At 40.5% G+C, this 18,929-nt stretch overlaps 1 protein-coding gene across 3 annotated transcripts in view; it reads left to right on the top strand.

The window, feature by feature from the left end:
• The window catches only part of PHF21B (PHD finger protein 21B), a 170,427-nt gene that overhangs the window by 110,242 nt on the left and 41,256 nt on the right, over positions 1–18,929 (top strand). For all 3 annotated transcript variants that reach the window (XM_054834565.1, XM_054834555.1, XM_054834544.1), the window contains one exon: positions 17,204–17,296. In XM_054834565.1, the coding sequence (XP_054690540.1) occupies positions 17,204–17,296 (93 nt within the window). The remainder of the gene's footprint in view (positions 1–17,203; positions 17,297–18,929) is intronic.

Below are 18,929 nucleotides of genomic sequence, written 5' to 3'. Positions count from 1 at the left end.
ATAAGCACTTATGCTTCCTGATTATAAATGCCTTCCTTTTAAATATCCCAGACGTACGTATATGGTCAATACATCTAAAGCGCGTGGATTTCTGCTTTCCTCAATCTGCATTTTCATTTGGCCTACAACGGGGTCAAACACCCACGGGTATCAAAGACTGAATAAAGACTCTCAGCAACTGAATAAAACCTGATTAGGCCCAACGTGGTATTCCTTCCATAGCCAAAAATTCCCAGAGAAGGCAGTGGAGTATCCAGCAGGGAAGGATAAGCAAAAATGGACTCACGCTGACTGTCTGACGCTTCGTCGTGAGAATCTAGGAGCAACCTTTCCGAATTTGTTTCTGTGGGGACTGGCAAGCAAACACCACGCTGCAAGAACCAAAACGACCAGGAAACAATAGCGAGTCTCAATTTTGGAGACGGTGCTATGGTTCTGTCCTCTGCAACCTCCGTGCCGCTACACGTCCCCTCGGCAGGTTCACGCGAAGTGGGTGTAGGTGTGGACGCGCTGCTTCGGTGCTCCCGGAACGGAGCTTCCTCCTACTCGTGTCTGGGAAGAGTCTCTACCGAGGAACACGAGTGGAAGGAGGTTAACTAAAACTACTTTTGTTTTGTCAGTGATTCCTGATGCTGCAGAAGCACGGCGGAGCTCTCGGCCTGTTGGTATGCGTAGGTCCTCATAGCCAGAAGTAATTAATTGCGCTGTGTATAGAGAAGCAAACAAAAGAGACCAGGTTAAAGGAGGGAAACGCATTTGCTTGAATTTCATGCCTTTCCTTGGGAGCTATTTTAACTTCCTAGTAAGGAAAGTCTTAAAATGTAGGAATATATAGACAGCCCCCTTATGGAAGTTTCTGTGCTAATTTTGTACATGCTTATATATCACCCATGCATACAAAGTTCCGAGTCCCTTGTTCGAATGCTGAGAGTTCATAGCGCATTATTGTTTTGACGCTAATCAGAGTAGCTCCCGTGGAGAGCTTTGATTCACTTCAGAAAACCAAAGAATGCTCTAAAAATGGTAATACACTGTAGCTATTTCATTGTAATTGGAGGCTGTCTGTGCCTCACGGAAATTACCAGGCAAGCATTCTTGAAAATGTCAGAATTTTCAAGTTAGTTCTATTTAAAATGGGGGAGCAAGAATGCGAGGGGATGGATAGAAGATTTGAGGGCTGCGTGATTCAAACTTGAAGTGCAGTTTGTAATAATGAAAGATGATCAACTTTGGGGGTGGGGAAATCATCTCTTAGGTTTTCTAAATTACAGGATGCATAAAAACATCCACTTACTCTACATGTACTGTTACTTTAATAAAAGGCACCACTTTAGGAAATGAAAGGCTTTGGACTATCGCCAAACGTCTTAGTTCCATTTATCGTCAAAAGGTGGGGTTTTTTCATTATCCGTGGAGTTGGTGGGGTGGTTGAATAATTTGCAGGAATTTGAGTGTTTGATACCAGACTGCAAACTCTGTATTTATCTTCTTTCAACGTTCATATTGCAAATACAAGCATGATAAGATTTCCTGTTGGTGTTATAACCGTATCAGGATTTGGCAATTGATCTGCTACTAATCTCATAATGTACATTTGCGTCTGTATTTAAATTATTTGGAAAACTGTATCAGAAAATACTGCTTTTAAATTATTTTATGTATAAATGGGGAGGGGAGGGAGAGGGAGAGGGAGAGAGAGCCTAGATGATGTAAATACAGAGTGCTGATGAATACCTAAGTAGTAAATAGAAATATCTTAGAAGTCATTCCTGACAGTAATAAAGGCAGCAATTTGATTTCATCTGTGGATAATAAACTGGTTTCACATTGCAATAAAAGTGGTGCTTATGTTATATTAATATTTATTAGCACTTATTGATGTTAGGGTTTAGTTGTTATCTTTTCTTCACATCACAGCCATTTTATAAAAATTCCAGTTAAATTGCTACACAATAAGCAATTAAAAGTGTTTGTGTATGTGAGAGAGAAAAAAAAAAAAAATCTGTCTGTGGAGATGTTCCTATATGGAAGGGCAGACCCTCGCTGCCTAGGAATCTACAGAGTTGTGCTCAAAATGATGGAGTTATGTGAGTTTCCACTAGTTAAAGATTTGGCTCTCTGAATGCATATTTCAACACATAAGCACTCTTCTGCTGTTTAGATCAGAATTGTTTGTATGGGTTTCCTGGGTTTTAGCGATATATTTTTGTATTCCTTGCTTTGACTGTGTGCAGTGCCTCATCAAGGTAAGAGATTATGTATTACATTCAGTGGCCTTTTTCGTGTGACATGTGAAGGATTGCTAACTTGCAGGATAATGTGAGTCAGAAAGTGATCTGATCCAAATTTAACCAAATTTGTTCATCTCTAAATTTAGAGAATAGCTGAATGGCAAGACAGATATATTTCAATTTCCATCAGTGACAAGGACAGAGTGTTGGCGGATGCCTGTTAACAGCTATATCGTGTGTTTTTGATACTCGTATATGTGTGTATGGGTGGGAAAAGACTAGTTACTAACTTTTATTTATCGTGAGCCTGTTTCTTCTTTGACTGCTGTTAAATCACTCTTGGGCTTGATGTTCCTTCAGTGCAGATAATTCTTGCGCAGAAGGTGCGCTGTAGCCTTGAGTCACGGGTTTGCCCTCTGAGTACAAAGGCTTGCATTGGACTTGGATTTTTATCGTTATGAAAACTGAAACATAGACCTTTTTAAAATAAGCCAGGTACCAGGCAAGGTAAGACAAACCAAAATTCTCTTTTGTTGATCTTACGATCAGGCTTCAATATCAGTAATTTCAGAAAACAGGTTCAAGTTTATCCTTCACTTGAGCATAACCCTGAGTTTAACATGTAGATAGTTCACGTCTTTAGTAGCATTAGTCATGTGCTTGTAAGTGAGTTTGTATTTACCTGCTTTTCTGTGCCAGGGTCTTAATCTTTTTGATTATTCTAATTCTTTGGCCAAATATTGCCCTTGGAGATTTGGCCAGTGAAAGCAAGAACATGTCCCCACTGCTTTTATACAAGACATTTAGTTAATGGGTACAGCTGTTGTTTGGTTGTGGTTTTTTTTCCCCTCAGTGAGATCCTTATTATAGACCTCTGTTTAGCCTGTTTCTCGTGTTTGATTTTATTAAGACCCCAGTTCAGTGACTGTGTCATCAAATTTGCACGTATAGTGATGGATTGTGACATTACAAACAACTTGATTGTTGCACCCCTCATTGAATCAAACAACGAGACTGGCTGGATTGGAGATAAGTTCATTTTTACATACAAGATCACTGAACTAGCTGTGATTGAATAGGTAATACCAGAAAGTGCATGACAGCTTTGATAAGATTTAAGTAACATTGTGTTTCCTGTAGTTTCCTGAAGTACTAATGATGATTTAGGGGTCTTACCTTAAATGTTTACTGTCCTTACGGGTGTAAAATAAAACCACGAGTCAGCCTTGTTTAATTTAATGTAATATTCCTTTGTCTTTAAAGAATCAGTACACTAACATATTTTTAAAAGACAGCTATTTTAGCATAATGAGAATATTGTAGAAATTTGGCAGGGATACTGCAGGGTATGATTTTAGGAGACTATATGTGGTAATTAATTAGCGTTTGCTCTAATAAAATCCCACCACCCTATCCGCTGAGAAACATTACTATATTAATTTTCTCCTGCACTCGTCTTTTCAAAATATAAGCCAATAATCTATGTTCTGTTGACCTGTATCACTTTTTAATGTTTCTTGTTATACAGGAAATTACACACTGCATTTGTTAGTATTGCTGGAAAAGAAAAGCCCAACCTCCCTAATAAGTACGAGAAGATAAAAAGCTTCAGGTTTCTGCTATATCTGTGTTCTTAATGTGGGCTTTAAAGCCAGAGTGAGTGGCTTTGAACCACCACTATGATTGGTCAAAGTGTTTACACTTTGTTCTCAAGTCTTGAGGAATATGAGCTCGAACTCTGGCTCCTCTAGCCTGAGCTCAGAAATTGTTTCTGAATTTAGAAGTTATTACATAGAACCAGAATCAACCTATGGGTTGAAATACACGAGGGCCTTCAGTAAGTTCAAGTTTATAAGTCTTCTTAATAACAAAGTAGTACTCAACAAATTTTATGAGCATTTTCAAATGTGTGAATTTGGAATATCTCCACTGAAGTCAAGTATAGTGAAGCTAGATTCATACCAGCTGAGTTATTCTACAAGATTACATCACTAGGATGTCTCTAACCTTTTTCCTAATAACAATACAATAGGCTTAGTATGCCATTAATGATTATTATTACATTTTCTTTGAAAAGGAACTTTTGATTTAAAAAAATAAATCTTTGTGACCTGTTCATCCTGAATTTTATGATTTTGCAATTTACAGTGTCAGGGTGTAGACTTTGCAGAACTTTCATGTCTGCAGTTAAAAGAAAACTGAAGACCTGAATAGCATCCCTTACCAACATTTTGCTTTTTGGGTCAATGGCACGATATAAATAGCCCTGCTTGAGTAAGAGCCAGTCAGTCTAAAAAATTAATAGAAATTTCAGGTAGTAAAATTCTCTTTGTGTTTCCTGGCAGTTGTTTTGGATTTAAGACACAATTGTCCAATTAAAAAAAAAAAAAAGAATATAGTATTTCCCCTTTTAGCTCTGGGAATGGCTGGGTTGAAGTCCCGATCTCTGCAGTGATCTCCGTATGGATACATGCACAGACCTTCATTGAGCTAAGACTCGTAAAGGTTCCTGGTTCTGCCTTTATGAAGACATTATTGTTGTGCTGTCTAATTTGCAAAGTATGCAAACTGAGAACATAGGACATATTTTCTCCCGATGTCTTTTATTTCTAGCAAAAGAGATTTAGACTAAATCTTTGGAAGTACTTCAGTGTTGAAGTGCACCTAGCTGTCTGGAGTTCAAAACTTAGATCCTCAAACTCTTCTCAGTAGCTTTCAAGTCTGGACCCAGGTGAAATCCATAAATGCCTCTGTTGCGGCTCGTCATATTCCCTGTGCGCCAAAATGTTTGCACTGGGGTGTTGTAAGAACCGCTATTATATTAACAGGGTTGAACAAGAAGGTGGCCAAAGCATTGATTGGAATTATCAGTTGACTTTTCCCCCAAGAGTTCTCTAACTGCTGGGACACAAGACCCCATTCTTTCTTCTCTCACTGACTAATTTAGCAGAAGAGCTTGGAAGAGTCATCTTTCTCCCAAGTATGTTCAGATAGTTAAATGGCTTACAGAGCCATGTGTGAGTGTAGGAACTGAAATCTTCCTTCTCTGGAGTAGGTGATTGAACTCCTGAGAAACTGTTTGAAGGGGAAGATGGGAAGGAGGAAGAAAGGAAAGCTTTCTCGGAGTGTGGTTTGAATGAAGGTGGTTGAACACAGATTAGTCTCCAGGAGGGGGCTCAGGGAGGTGAATCCCAGCGGGAATGAAGCAGGTCTCCTCTTTCAGAGCAACGTACCAAGGCCTGGAGTCAGTAACACAGTAAAACACTCCTATTGAGCACATCTGTCTAGACCTCTGTCTTCTGCCCTTGGGTCCTGGTCTGCAAATTTCTTCCCAAGGTGCCCCGCCATACTCTTTGCATGCCCTGCACAGGGAAACTCGGGTGCCTAATTAAGAACTGCAGTAAGGCACCTAAGAGCTGGACATTGTACTGTGCGATACCTTCGCGCGTTTGTGGATTCCGTTCTAGTTGTTGACACCTCAAAGTTGATGTTTCCAGGCTTGCCAAGAAGCAAACTTTCAGGTGTCCAGAGAATATTAATGGTTAAATCTGAAGCACATGAGGATTTTACTGTCTTTAAAGCTTGACAGCAGCTGGGGCGGGGGTGTTGAGAAGGTGATTTTGAACTCTTTAGCTGGAGCTAGGTTGGACACAGGCACCTTGGGGCTTTTTCTGAAACTCAGCCTACTAGGACCTTGGAAGATGTCCCAGTATCCAGGTTTATCTGGGACTAGCAGGATGAAACATCCTAAGTAGGAGCCAGAAAAAGTCACATGGGCTAGACAGTAGACCAGAGTTGTTGTTTGCTTGTTTTTCTGGTTTTCTTCTTAAAATTTCTGCACTCCAGAAACAGATACAATTTCTATGCTCTGAAGCAAAGGAACCGTTGCTGAGTTTAGCATTTATAAGGCTAGTTCTGCTGGCACTAATGTTACTGCAGCATCACAGGAAGAAGAGGAGATTTTCTACTTACTAACTCTTAAGATTTCCTGGCTCTGTCATTGTAGGGAAACACTGGTACTCATTTTGGGATATTTGCAGCTCCGGAAAAGTATTATGTATAATATATTATTATGTGTTCTGAAGCGTGTGTTTGTGTATTCACATACATATAGTGTATATGTATGTATCTTATGTATATATTTATGAATTTATATAAGCATAAATTTGCCAAATCCTGTTAGTGTCTGAACAAATCAACATAAAACATCAGCATTTTTATTTGGATCATCAAAGAATCAACTACATTTGTAAGTGAATACTGTAGAGTTTATCACCCTCCAAAACTAAATAAGGTGCTGCTGTATTTCAGTATTTTCTTTTAATTAGAAGGCGGCACCTATGTGGCAACATCTACAATGATTTTTCACAGCTGCAGTCCTAGGACTGTGGAATACCAAAGTTAAGTGTTCAATAGCAACGATAATTCAGCCGTGCTGTACTAAAGCAGTATTTCCCACTGGCTTTTGTTGATGGGCGAGTGGCTCGATATTGCTGAGTAATCTGCCTACAGATAAATAAAGCAAGCTGATGGGATGTTCTGCACATTCAAGTTAACATTTCTTGGGAAAGTTATTGCTTCCTTTTTTCTAACTAATTATCTTAACGGTAGAATTTTAAGATAAGTCATATTTATACACACTTTATATGAAATTCAGGCAAAGTCTTCATGTTCCTTCCCCAAGTTGTATAGTCAAGGAAGTTATTTTTGCTGACAGCATCCAGTTGTTATGGCTGAGCTGATCTAATAGCTTGCTTTCTCCAAAAAAGCTTGGAACCATCATTCCATTTTTCTGTTCCCCTGCCTCTGTGTGTTTTTCTCTTCCCCTCCCTCCCCCCCAGCTAAGAAATGTTGCTTTTTCCCTTGTATTTATTCTGTTGCTTGTCGGATACTTCCCCAAGCTAATTCAGCTAGGAGAAAACTTTCTTTATGCTGGTTAGCAAGCTGACTGAGCTCAGCTCGGGGCCTGACAAAAGGGGCGGTGTGGCCGTGAGCAAGCGGAGCGTCTCAGGCTGTCACTCCCCCCGCGTTTTCCCGTTCTTCGGAGTGACTAAACAGCGCACAATAAAAACTCAGAGCGAGAACTGCCAAAGCAGCTCTGAGCCCTGTGGGTGCTGAGGTGGAAAGATTTGGAAGATGATTTTTCAGTGGCTCCTAATAGGCCGCATGGGCCGTTCTGATAGGTGGCATTCCTAAATCATTCAGGAATGATGGTCTGTCTGCTCCTCCATCATTTTTCCTCCCCCCAGCATCTCTTCCCATACCCTAATCCTCATGTCCAGCAACTGGGGTAGAGCAGTAGTACTTTAGCAGCTGCTGGGGGCTCTGCTGAAGATTTTTACTCATGCCTAAACTCGCTTGAGAGAGAGGCTAGAATCTGCTTTCTGTGACACGCTGTGCGTGCATTTTTCTCTTTAGTCAGAAATATTTCTGCAGAAGCAAGAATAAGTAAGTAAAAGACATTAGTCATTAAAAACAACATCAACCTGGAACAGTTTAGTAGTTAAACAGCAAATCTTTTACGGATCAGCTGAGCAAGAGACTATAGGTGTGATCACAGCTGCTGAGTGGTGGTGTTACAACTCGGTGAGACTATACTCATTTGTGCAGGAGGTGGAGACTTAATTAATTGAATTTGATTTCTGAATAAAGCTTCAAATCACAGAACAGGTATGTACATGCTAATGAACTTCCTTCTTTCCCCACCCCCTGATCTTCGAGCTGATGACTAAGGGAAAATTCTGTTTCCCTTGAAAAAAATAAGGGTGCCTTCATAAAAATACTAACCGGTAAATAATGTGATGGAAGCTGCGTTGAAGAAAAGGTATTTGGCACAGCTATCTATCCTCTCGTGTAAGTAACCAGTGGGATTTCTGAACCAGGGAAACTCATGAACTTTATTCATCCTGTTTTTCCTTTGCCAGAATACAGCAATGGACACATGCCCACAGTGTGTTCAGACTGAGTTTGTATTTCTGAATTTACCCAGATGGGAATGTGCAAGCGGCAAGAAGTAGAGATAGTGGTCTGAAAAGTCTGAGAGCTGTGGTAAAAGCAGAGATAAATTAGATGGCGCTCTGAAAAGCCAAAGAGCTGCGGTAAAAGCAGAAAATTGTTTGCTTTATCTCTGCATATACTCCTCTGATACCCTCATGAGCTTTGATACCACTGCGGGTTTCCTTGCAGATGAGTGGTGGTGAAAGGGACGAGTAGGAATACCACAGCAGCAATTAAAGATTTGGTCACGCTGTGGTTTTTTCAAAGCAGATTTGGAATTTAAGGTGGTACCTCGCCTCCTGCTGCTTGTTGCTACCCGGGTGCTGGGCCTGGTAACGGGCAGTGGGAGCAGCTGCCGGCTGTTTCAGTGCAAAAGCATCCGGCGTAGTTTCAGTTGCCGTTAATTGCCTATAGCAGTGCTTGGTTTAAATGGTATTTCTAGTGGGCGAAGAAAGGGTGGTTTCAAAAATACCGATATTTTAAAAAAGCAACAGGGCTTGTTGTGTTTCTGATTGTCTGTAACAATAATAAATGTGCATACAGGAGCGTGATTAATGACTTCTGAATAGAGAGAAAGGAAGTGGGTAAAAACCAAACACTTTTAAAAGCTGGAAGAGAAATCTTTACATTTCTATGAAATCCCAATTAAACTACTGTTTACACAAAATATCTGTCTGAATTGCAGTCTCTTTGAGATACAATCTGAGTATGAAACTAAAGCATACCATTATTTCACCAGATTATTAGAAATACAATGCACAGTGATTTCACAATACTTTGAAAATGAAGAATGATTTCCGCAGATTTTTGTAGAAGTTAAGTCTAGAGGGAAAGAAAAAATATGCATGTGCACACATCATGCAGGAGCCTCAAAGTTGTATCTGAGTGCACAGTGCTTTTACTGGTGGACTATATGGAAAAATAATAGCATTCAGATGTTTAGGTTAGCTAGAGGACAGCAAGTACCCTGGATTATTGAGGTAAGGTGCAGCAAGTTTTAAGTCAAATGAACTTGGAGGTTCCATATAGTGCTTGGCATTTATATAAAGCAAGCTCAAGGTTGAATGCAGCATTCAAGTTGTAAAATGGATGTAGAATGGGTAAAAAAACCTGCAATTACTTCAGTGACGATCCATTCAGGTTAAGAATTTTCATCTTTGCTGTTGCCATAGCAATCTGTTCCCCTGTCACTACCACATTAAAAATCCATTCTGTAAAACTGTTGTTGCCAATATTGAACACATAACAGACAAAAACATTTTTTTAATAGCTTAGGTGTCTTATTTGCAACACGAAGAAGACCTAGATCTTGGAGAGATGCATATGCACTTTAAAAAGAAAAAGATTAGTATTTCTATAGTGCATTGTAGGAACACAATATTTGTGCTGCGGTATAGATGCCAGTATAAAATAGTTTGCAAATAATACAGCAGTGCAGTGTCAGTTCAACTCAAATAATTGAACTGTTCTGCTAAGATATAACAAACCCATATGTTCCCTAGTTAAGTATTTATTTTGGTAACATGCTGTAGTGAAAGGCTTTTGAAACTATGCGGCTATTTAACCTTCTGCTACTCATTGAGTCTGATTCTCTTCAGTGATCAACTTCAGTGATTTTATCTGTACTGGTGTAATTCTGGCATGGGAGGAGACTTGTGTCCCCTAACAGTTTTACGTCTGTGATCTAATCCTAAATTGCTCACATACCCAAGCTCAACAATGAGTTTGTACGGATAATGAATCGTACGAACGGGTCTTTAAGCTTCTGTTAGTACATCCCAATGCGGGGAGGGGGGGCGGGGGGGAAGGGAATTTGTAATTCAAAGCAAACATAGCAATGCTCTGACAAATGGATTTACCCAAACTGAGTAAAATGTAAATATCTTTCAATGAAGTAGAGATACATATCTCTGTATCTGTATATCTCTATTCAGGGCTGAAATGTGGAAGTTTACTAAAATCACAAATGTGTATAAGTCATGGATTTAAAAACACAGGCATTGACTAAAGAAGTCATAACATAATAGACAGTAGGAAACTGAATGTATGGCCCTTAGTCTGATCATCGACGATGTAAATCTCCTCCTTGTTTCTGCCTCAGCATCCTTTTATCCTCTAACCATCTCTAGCCTTCTTCCTTTCAATTCTTATTCTCTGTCCGTACCATACTTCTTTGTTTCACTTTTTATGTCTTCTACTTGCCACTGTCCCTACACTCCTGTCCCTCGGTTCTCCTTGAGAGCCTTGATCTAGGGATGGTGTTGATTTAATGCAGGAGAAGCACAGGAGGAGAAAATACAGCAAATAGTTACAATGCTATTGGGTATTAATAGGAGAATTGAGGGCCAGAAGTGATTTTCTTTTTTAACTGCACTTGGCAATATGCCCTAAAGTTTTCCTTTTCTTTTGGTTACACAGGAGGAACAGCTTTTTTGGCTTTCAATACAATTGTGTCCTCCTGTTTTAGGGCTTTGGGGTTGGTTTTCTTTTTTTTTTTTCCCATTCTTATCTTTATTATTTTCTTAGTGAGTAAACTGACCACTGAAAAAGATTATTTCATTTGCTTCTCTTCACCTGTTTTTGCAATTCAAAATGTGACCCTTTGGAGCTTGCTACTGGATGACATTTACCCAAGAGCTGAGATTGCAGGTCACCTACACAGTGAGCCTGCTGCGCTTCCTGTCCGAGGGCGTCTGTGGATTGCTCAAGCCAAAAAGGTGTCCCCTGACATGCCAGATACCTGTCTGCTCAGTCTAGGTCACTGAAGAATGGGTTTGGAAGTGGTTTGTGTTGCAGCCATGTGCGTTGATTAGCCAGTAACTCCTACGATGGGTGAGGTGGTGGCTGAGGGTCCTGTTCCAGGCCAGCACTGGGGCTGGTGCTTGAGGCAGGAGTTAGCAAGGGGTCGTGAGCTCCCAGTTGCTTCCCTGGGATAGTAAGTGCTGCCGGATGTAAAGTTTAGTGAAATAGACAGTAGGAAATATACCTGATGAATTTGTTTTTGCTTGGGGAAAAAAAAATAAATTCTCAGTATAAAGATAGTAAATCTGGCTTAAGGCATAAAGTCAAATCAAAACAATTCTGAGGCAAACTGAAACTTGGCTCTTCACTTTCCCCCAGCACTGCACATTTCAGTGCTCCCTCCACGTTGTAGGTGTTTCAGGGGGTCACCAGAAAAGCCCAAATAGACTTAGACAGAGGAGAGATTTGGAGTTATCTTTGACTTTTATGGACCTTTTTTATTAAAATGCTTAGAGCTGTAAATGTAGTAATAAGAAACTCATTTATCTTGACAAAAGTGCTGCCATAAACTATTCAGCACTCATAAAATAACCTTTTAAATTATTGTTTCTGCTGGTATCGATAAATTCATACAAAGTGCTTAAAGGTCAGGCATTGCCAGAAAAATGTCTTTTCAGCTTGTTAATTAAAGGTTTATAGGAATGTGCACCAGCTTGCTCTTTGGACAAATTGGAAAAAAAGGAAGGAGGAAAAAAAAAAGGCCTACATGGATGAAAATGATAGTGTGGAATCAGTGAGTGACAAGTCTTTGATCCACCAGGCTCACCATGGCAAGCCCGGACAGTTTGTGAGCGAAAAATAGGTGTCACTGTTAACAGGAGGAAAAAGAAGTACATTTCCCTTTTTGGAGGGGAGGAATCTTGATTATCCACCTCTCGCAGCCCCTGGGCTTGAGCTGAGGACCCAGTTAGAACTGAAGCATTAAGGTGAGCGTGAGCAGTGTTTGTCCCGTTACGGCTTGAGCCACGGGGAGTTTTTCCAGTCCTCATTGCCTGGCCAAGAACATCAGACATTTACTTTTTTTGTTTGCCAGGCAAATGGTTTTCTCTGCTCATTTATTTACCACTTAAATTGGAACAAAGCGGTGCTCTGAAACGCACTGAAAAATGTACCCAGAGCCAAACTGCCCAACCACCCGTTCCAGCACCTGCACCTCCTGCATTGCGGAGACCGCAACTGCCATTCCCTCTCTTTTATACTTCACCTCTTTCACCCATCATCATGGAGACATCCTGGTCTGATCATTAAAATCTGACCTAAAAATTAGGTGACTCAGATGTGATTTTGCATCAATAGATGAGATGAGGTAATCAATCACATGGACGAGACGCTGGAAGATAGGAGTCTGGCTTGCATTTCCACCTGTTCAACAGTCTAGCCCTGACAACATTATTTTACCTCTAAATCTTGATTTTTTTCATCGCTAAAATGTAGACAATAATACTGACCTAGGTGAAGTACCCTGAGATAACAGATGAAATGTGTTACAGGAAAAGTACAGAGGTTTCTGTCATCGAATTCTGCTGACACAACAGCTTCAACTATTTATTGCCCAAGCTGGGAAACAATAACAAAACAATGTAAATAGTGAAAAGTAAAATAGATTCTTACATATCTCTCTGTCTGAACATACTATAGTGCTATTATTAATGTGAGATTAAAGTTTTGAATTTTCCCTTGGCCATATGATTTTTATACTGAGATTGTTTCCTTGAATATTAAATAACGGATCCTTACTATAAAAACGTTTGTAAACAGGAGGCTGCATCTTTGTCACTGAAAATTTCATAACCTAACAATGCCATAATTTGTTTTTGTTCTCTCGAGATCCCTACAGAACTCCTACTTCAGGAAAATAAATCCAACAAATTTTTTGAGAGTGCAGGTGACAGAACTAATGATAGTTCATTTCTCTGATACCCACAGCCAATACATCCTGGCTTTGTCTTCAAGTGAAGCTAAGAAAACAGTGCAGAGTAGTTTTATGGCATTTCTTGTTTCTTCTCTCGTTTCCATTCCTTTTGGCTCAGTCGTTCAGTGTTTTGAAACGTAAGCCAGAATTGGCCCAAGGATGCACCCAGAGGCTGAGGAGCTCCTTCCTCACGGGACAGAGCCCTTCGCTTCTAGACAGAGTTGGTTTGTTGTGTTTTGTTCAGGGTTGTTTTGTTTTGTTTTGTTTTCTTGTGATTGATATTTGAAGTAGTACAAGAAAAGTGATTTGTTGCTCAGACGTGGAGTTTTTGTGCATCCTACCAATTGATAACCGTATCTTATCTAACTTCTGAGTAATTTGGTTCTTATCTTTATAGTCAATTCCTGATTTCACTCAGTGTTGCCACTTTGGATTTTAATACGTGGTATTCTGTTGTGCAGTTTGAAAATCCTTGCAAATCCACTTGTATCTGTAGGAACAGGAATATCAAAATGTGTATTTTCAAGGTCAGAGGTAGCATATATAAAAATGACGAGAGGTGCAGCCACACTTTAAGCACAACCTTCCAGAAGGAAGAACTTCTTGTTTTGACTTTCTGTAGAGGGTATGTATGGAGCCCAGGAGAAGCTGTGGTGCTCCTGGTGTTTCCAGGGAAAAACTCAGGCTTCACTACGTTGTGAAAGAAATCTCAGTCTATTTATAAACAGTGTTGGGATGGAGGGAAAATATGGATCATACTTGTAATAAACTTTCAGTTCCTCCAGTGTGGGTTGGAAATTTCATTTTGGTATTCACCTTAAAAAGCAAAGTGGCCTGAATTAATTTTAGTTCATGCTAATACAAAGCGGGAAGTTGTGATATGTCTAAGTGGCAACAGCAGCAGGTGGCAGCTCAAGTTCTCCTTCTCTCCACACTGCAGGAATTCATCATGTTGTTCTTCCCGATGTGTGAGGCTGTGATGTCGTAGACAGGGCAAAGAAGTCATTCATTCAGATAGTTTTTAGTATCCTTCCTGTTGTTTTTATTCCATGTGTCACCCTATAGGGATAACTTACTTGTTCTGGCACCCGTGGGTGGAAATGCTGCTTTCTTTGCCCGTGTCCCCCCCCTGCTCTGCCCTTGGCTCAAAACAGAATTTTAATGGAGTATATTTTTCCATGGATAATCCAGGGTACTGATAATCCACCAGTACTCAGGAAAAATTGCCTTGCATGTTTATAACTGTACAGCTCTCGTCGTTTAACTCAGGCGAATCTTATGCAAATTTTAATCTTTGCTGAATATATAATATCACACCCCCAAATGTCTCCAAGAGGAGTAGCAGAGTTAAAAATATAAACTCTGTAGGACAAGTTTATTAAAAATATTCTGCATGAAAATGCATGGTATTCTTATCAAACACTGTAGTTAGAATGAAACAGACTGTTTTACCACTCTCTTGCTGAGGGCTGAGGAGAACATATCGGCATGGACCTGACACAGTTTTGCTTTCCTTGAGCTGATTACATTATAGTTTCCATTCTATTGACAAATTTCGTTACCAGATTGGGGTAATATTAGCATATTTTATCTTACTGGCTGTCATCCAATACTTTTGTTTTGAGGGGAGTTAAATTTAGAGAAATTCAGTTGAATCTATTTTTCTTTCCTTATTTGCTATTTCTAGCAGCCTGATAAGTTTTTGTGATCAGTGACTAAGTGTCTCTTGCTGTTATAATGACAATCATCTGCTTGCTTATATTGCCATGTCGTCCCAACAGCAATTAAGAAACGTTAGATAGAAGTTATAAAACCTCGCCTTAAGAATATTAGCCAATTCACCAAAATATGAACTGTAATCAGGGATGAAGGAATGAAAGAGGTCGAAGGGGAAAAGTTAGCTATGTGCTTTAGACCTATGGCCCAATCTTAAATTTGTAAGTTGTCTGTCCTTTTTAATGGAGAAAATAAAGTACAAGTTATTTACAACATCTCAGATCCAGTATTTTAGGAGGCTCTATGGGTGAGGTGACGTTCAGACCATCCATAACAGAACACGTAAATGTACATCTGTAGATATCCGTATCACTACAGATAGATGAAAAGTCAGCAAAGGATTGGAGCAAAACAAGCACAGATTTTTTTTCTTTTTTTTTTTTGAGGGGGGAAACTTGTGTGTGCTTGACTGTATTACAGAAATATAATTTGTTTGCTCTTGGCATCCAACTATATTCATAAGGCATGAAGATAATACGGGGCTAAAAAGTATCATTTCTCCATCTACAAAGTAAACTTTATGTAGAATGCAGCAATATATTTGCTCATAGAAGGAGCTACCTCAAATATCTTATACTGGGTACTACTGAAAGGCATTTAAAGAATAATGCAGTCATCAGGGACAGGCAACATGGGTTCACAAAAGGAAAGTCCTGTTTAACTAATTTGATATCCTCCTATGATAGGGTCACCCACCTGGTGGATGAAGGGAAGGTGGTGGATGTAGTTTTTCCGGATTTTAGGAAGGCTTTTGATACTGTCCCTCACAGCATCCTTCTGGACCAGTTGTCCAACTGGGGGATGAGCGGGTGCACTGGGTGAAGAACTGGCTGAAGGGCAGAGCTCAAAGGGTTGTAGTGAATGGGGCTACATCTGGCTGGCAACCGGTCACCAGTGGTGCCCCTCAGGGCTCAATTCCAGGGCCAGTTCTGATCAATGTATTCATCAATGATCTGGATGCAGGAGTTGAACGCACCATTAGCAAGTTTGCTGATGATACCAAACGGGGAGGTGCTGTTGGCTCTCTTGAGGGACACGAGGTCTTGCAGAGGGATCTGGATAGATTGGAGCATTGGGCTATGATTAATGGGATGAAATTTAACAAGTCGAAATGCCAGATTCTGCACCAAGGACGGAGTAATGCCGGGCACAAGTGCAAGGTGGGAGAGGAGTGGCTGGAGAGCCACCCTGCAGAAAGGCATCTGGGGGTGCTGGTCAGCAGCGGCTCAACAGGAGTCAGCGGTGTCGCCTGGCAGCCAAGAGGGCAAACCCCATCCTGGGGGGCATCAAACACAGCGTAACCAGCTGGTCAAAAGAGGGGATTATCCCGCTGTACTCAGCGTTGGTGCGGTCACACCTTGAACACTGCGTGCAGTTCTGGGCCCCACCATTTCAGAGGGATGTGAAGGTCCTTGAATGTGTCCAGAGGAGGGCAACAAAGCTGCTGAAGGGCTGGAAGGAATGTCCTGTGAGGAACAGCTGAGGACTTCGGGCTTGTCTGGTTTGGAGAGAAGGAGGCTGAGGGGCGACCTGATGGCTCTCTGCAGCTTCCTGAGGAGGGGACGTGGGGAGGGAGGTGCTGAGCTCTTCTCCTTGGGATCCAGTGACAGGACGCGTGGGAATGGTTCAGAGCTGCGCCAAGGGAGGTTTAGATTGGACATTAGGAGCCATTTCTTTACCAAGAGGGTGGCCAAACCCTGGAACAGGCTTCCTGGAGAGGTAGTTGATGCCCCAATATGCTTTAACTTTGGTCAGCCCTGAATGGGTCAGGCAGTTGGACTAGATGACTGTTGTAGGTTCCTTCCAAATGAAATAGTCTATTTTATCTTAAATAAGCTTTGAATAAATTTGTTATACAACTAAGAGAAGGGTGAGTAGAGAAAATAAACATGGATAGTAACAGCTGCTGTGTTGACCTAAATGGATGTTGTCTTAGCTGAATGTTATGTTACAGTATGCTGTAGTAGATTTATAGGTAGCTTGCAGTTTTAATAATTCAGTATTTACTATTTACTAAGTCACAGTGAACTTCTTTTGTGACCCTGGCTACCGTGAAATGCATCATCTTAACAATGCACATTTTGAAGTTTCACTGTGGTGCGTTTCACCTTTCTTCAGATCTCTTTCGAAAACAAGCTAGTGCCTAGACAGCCTTCAGCCATGGCAGCACACTTGTATTTTCTTTGTGCACCAAAAAAACGTCACAACAATGAGACGTATCCTTTGCACTGAGAATTACCAAATGCTCTAAGGAGACGATAGGCTTTACTTAACAGTGCTTTGTAGAGAAGGTTAAAGAGAAGGAAGAGTCTCTGAGACTTTAGCAGGAGAGAGCGAGCTTCACATGGACTCGTGTATTATACCCTTCCGTCATAAGTAGGGAAGAGACAAAGAGCTGGAAGGGGAGCTGCTGGGTAGGGCAGAGACTATCGGGGGAAGCTGTGCAAGTGTTTTAAACGCTGTTCAACTGTTTTTCTTCCAACAGACTTTGGGAACTATCACTGCAGTGCCCATTAAGGTTCCTCAGGTCAGCTCCTTGCAGAGGTTGGCAGGACAAGGACCAGCAGTGCTACCTCAGGTACAATATAGAGTTCTGAAGGGGGGGTTGTGTCTATGTATACGTGTTCTGCTCTGTTCCTGTCTGGTGCCCAGACCTGGGTAGGTCAGCACACTCGTTTTGCTGAATAAAGACTCACCTTTGGTGAGCTGAACCGCAGAACTGTGATTTTCTTCAATTTGTTGGCGGGAAGGGTGGGGGGGGAGGGGGGAAGATAAATCAGTTTACTTCTGGGAGCATACTGTTAGCACAATGAAAAGCTATAAAAAAATCTTGTAGATTCATTGTGGAAGAACAAAATACATACGGTGAACTGTAAATTTATGCTTTATAAGATGAATCACAAATCACAAGTGAAAAATCTGCAATTCTGTAATTAAAAATGTGCTGGAAGTATTAACCTTTCTGCTCAAGATTTAGCCTTACACATTCTTTTATTAATTTACTTGCCTTATCCGTGTCTATCCCAGTACAAAGTTGTGGCCCAACTAACCCAGGTGCCAGACTGAGGCAAGCTTACCTGGGTAGGAGTGAAAGGAGAGTTAGACTCATAGATTTTAAAAATCTCCTCAGAGTGTGTTGTCTTTTCTGAATATCCATCACTGTTTCCCTAACCATAAATTTTATTCCCCATTTCAGCCGTCTTTCTCAAAATTTTGGGATGTCATTTTCAGCAAGTGTTTTGCTGCAGTTCTGTGGTTTGTTTTTGGGACTCATGATTATTAAGTATCTGTTTCTTCCTGTGTGGCCCTTGGAGGTCTATTTCTCATAATTGAACACTTTTCTAGCAGTGAAGTCGATGCTGGATCTTCCTATCATTCCTTTATTTTTTTCCTAATATTTTCGTAGTGGCAGAATCTAGTAGAAGATCTGTGAGCTAACTCTGCCTGGAGGAAGGAGTATTTCCAAGATAAAGTTCTTAAATTCTCTCTTTAAATTACATTTTGTGGAAGGCAAAGTTGTGAACATAAAAGAAGGTTATAGTTTTCTTATCAAGTTCAAGACTTTGCTTTTCAGTTGTTCTTACAGCATAATAACACATTGATTTCTGCCATTCTGGGGTGTCAAAGATGAGCAGATTGCTCCTGAAAATAGATGAGGTTCAAGAGCAGCTGAAAGACCTGTAACAGGGGCTTAAATTATCATTAAGGTTATGTTTCAGCAATGATGATGGTATTGCAAATGCTACACTTAGAGAAGCATCAATGTTCCATACTTTTGTTAAGTAGAAAAAATTTCATTCAGTGTTAGATTCAATTTTGAAGAATTGGAAAAAGTGGAGGAAGCTGATTTCCTCAACTTTTTGAAAAGAACCCCATAACCTTTCTGTCTTGCTGTTTAGTTTATGGCAATATTTTTGTTTGCATTTCACTTTGCTTCACTCCTTTCCTAGCACAGCCTTCAATTTCAGACCTGTTTATGCAATCATACTTGATACTAATGAAACACCAACCCTTCCTCAGCAGCTCTGAGCCATAGTTCACTACATTTCCTATTTCATATGGATATCACGGGAAATAACCACATAGCAATCTCATTTCTGTCAAAACTAAAAATGAAGTAGGCGGCTATATGTAGTACCACATTATGAGAGGTACGTCTTATGTTCTGAGTTTTTTCTGACTTTTCACAGGCTGGTACCTCCTTCTTCAGC

This window comes from Grus americana, chromosome 1 (genome assembly GCF_028858705.1).
Source record: "Grus americana isolate bGruAme1 chromosome 1, bGruAme1.mat, whole genome shotgun sequence".
In the NCBI taxonomy this organism is placed as follows: Eukaryota; Metazoa; Chordata; class Aves; order Gruiformes; family Gruidae; genus Grus; species Grus americana.
The sequence above is the reverse complement of the archived record's forward strand: the minus strand, read 5'-3'. Positions and strand labels throughout refer to the sequence as shown.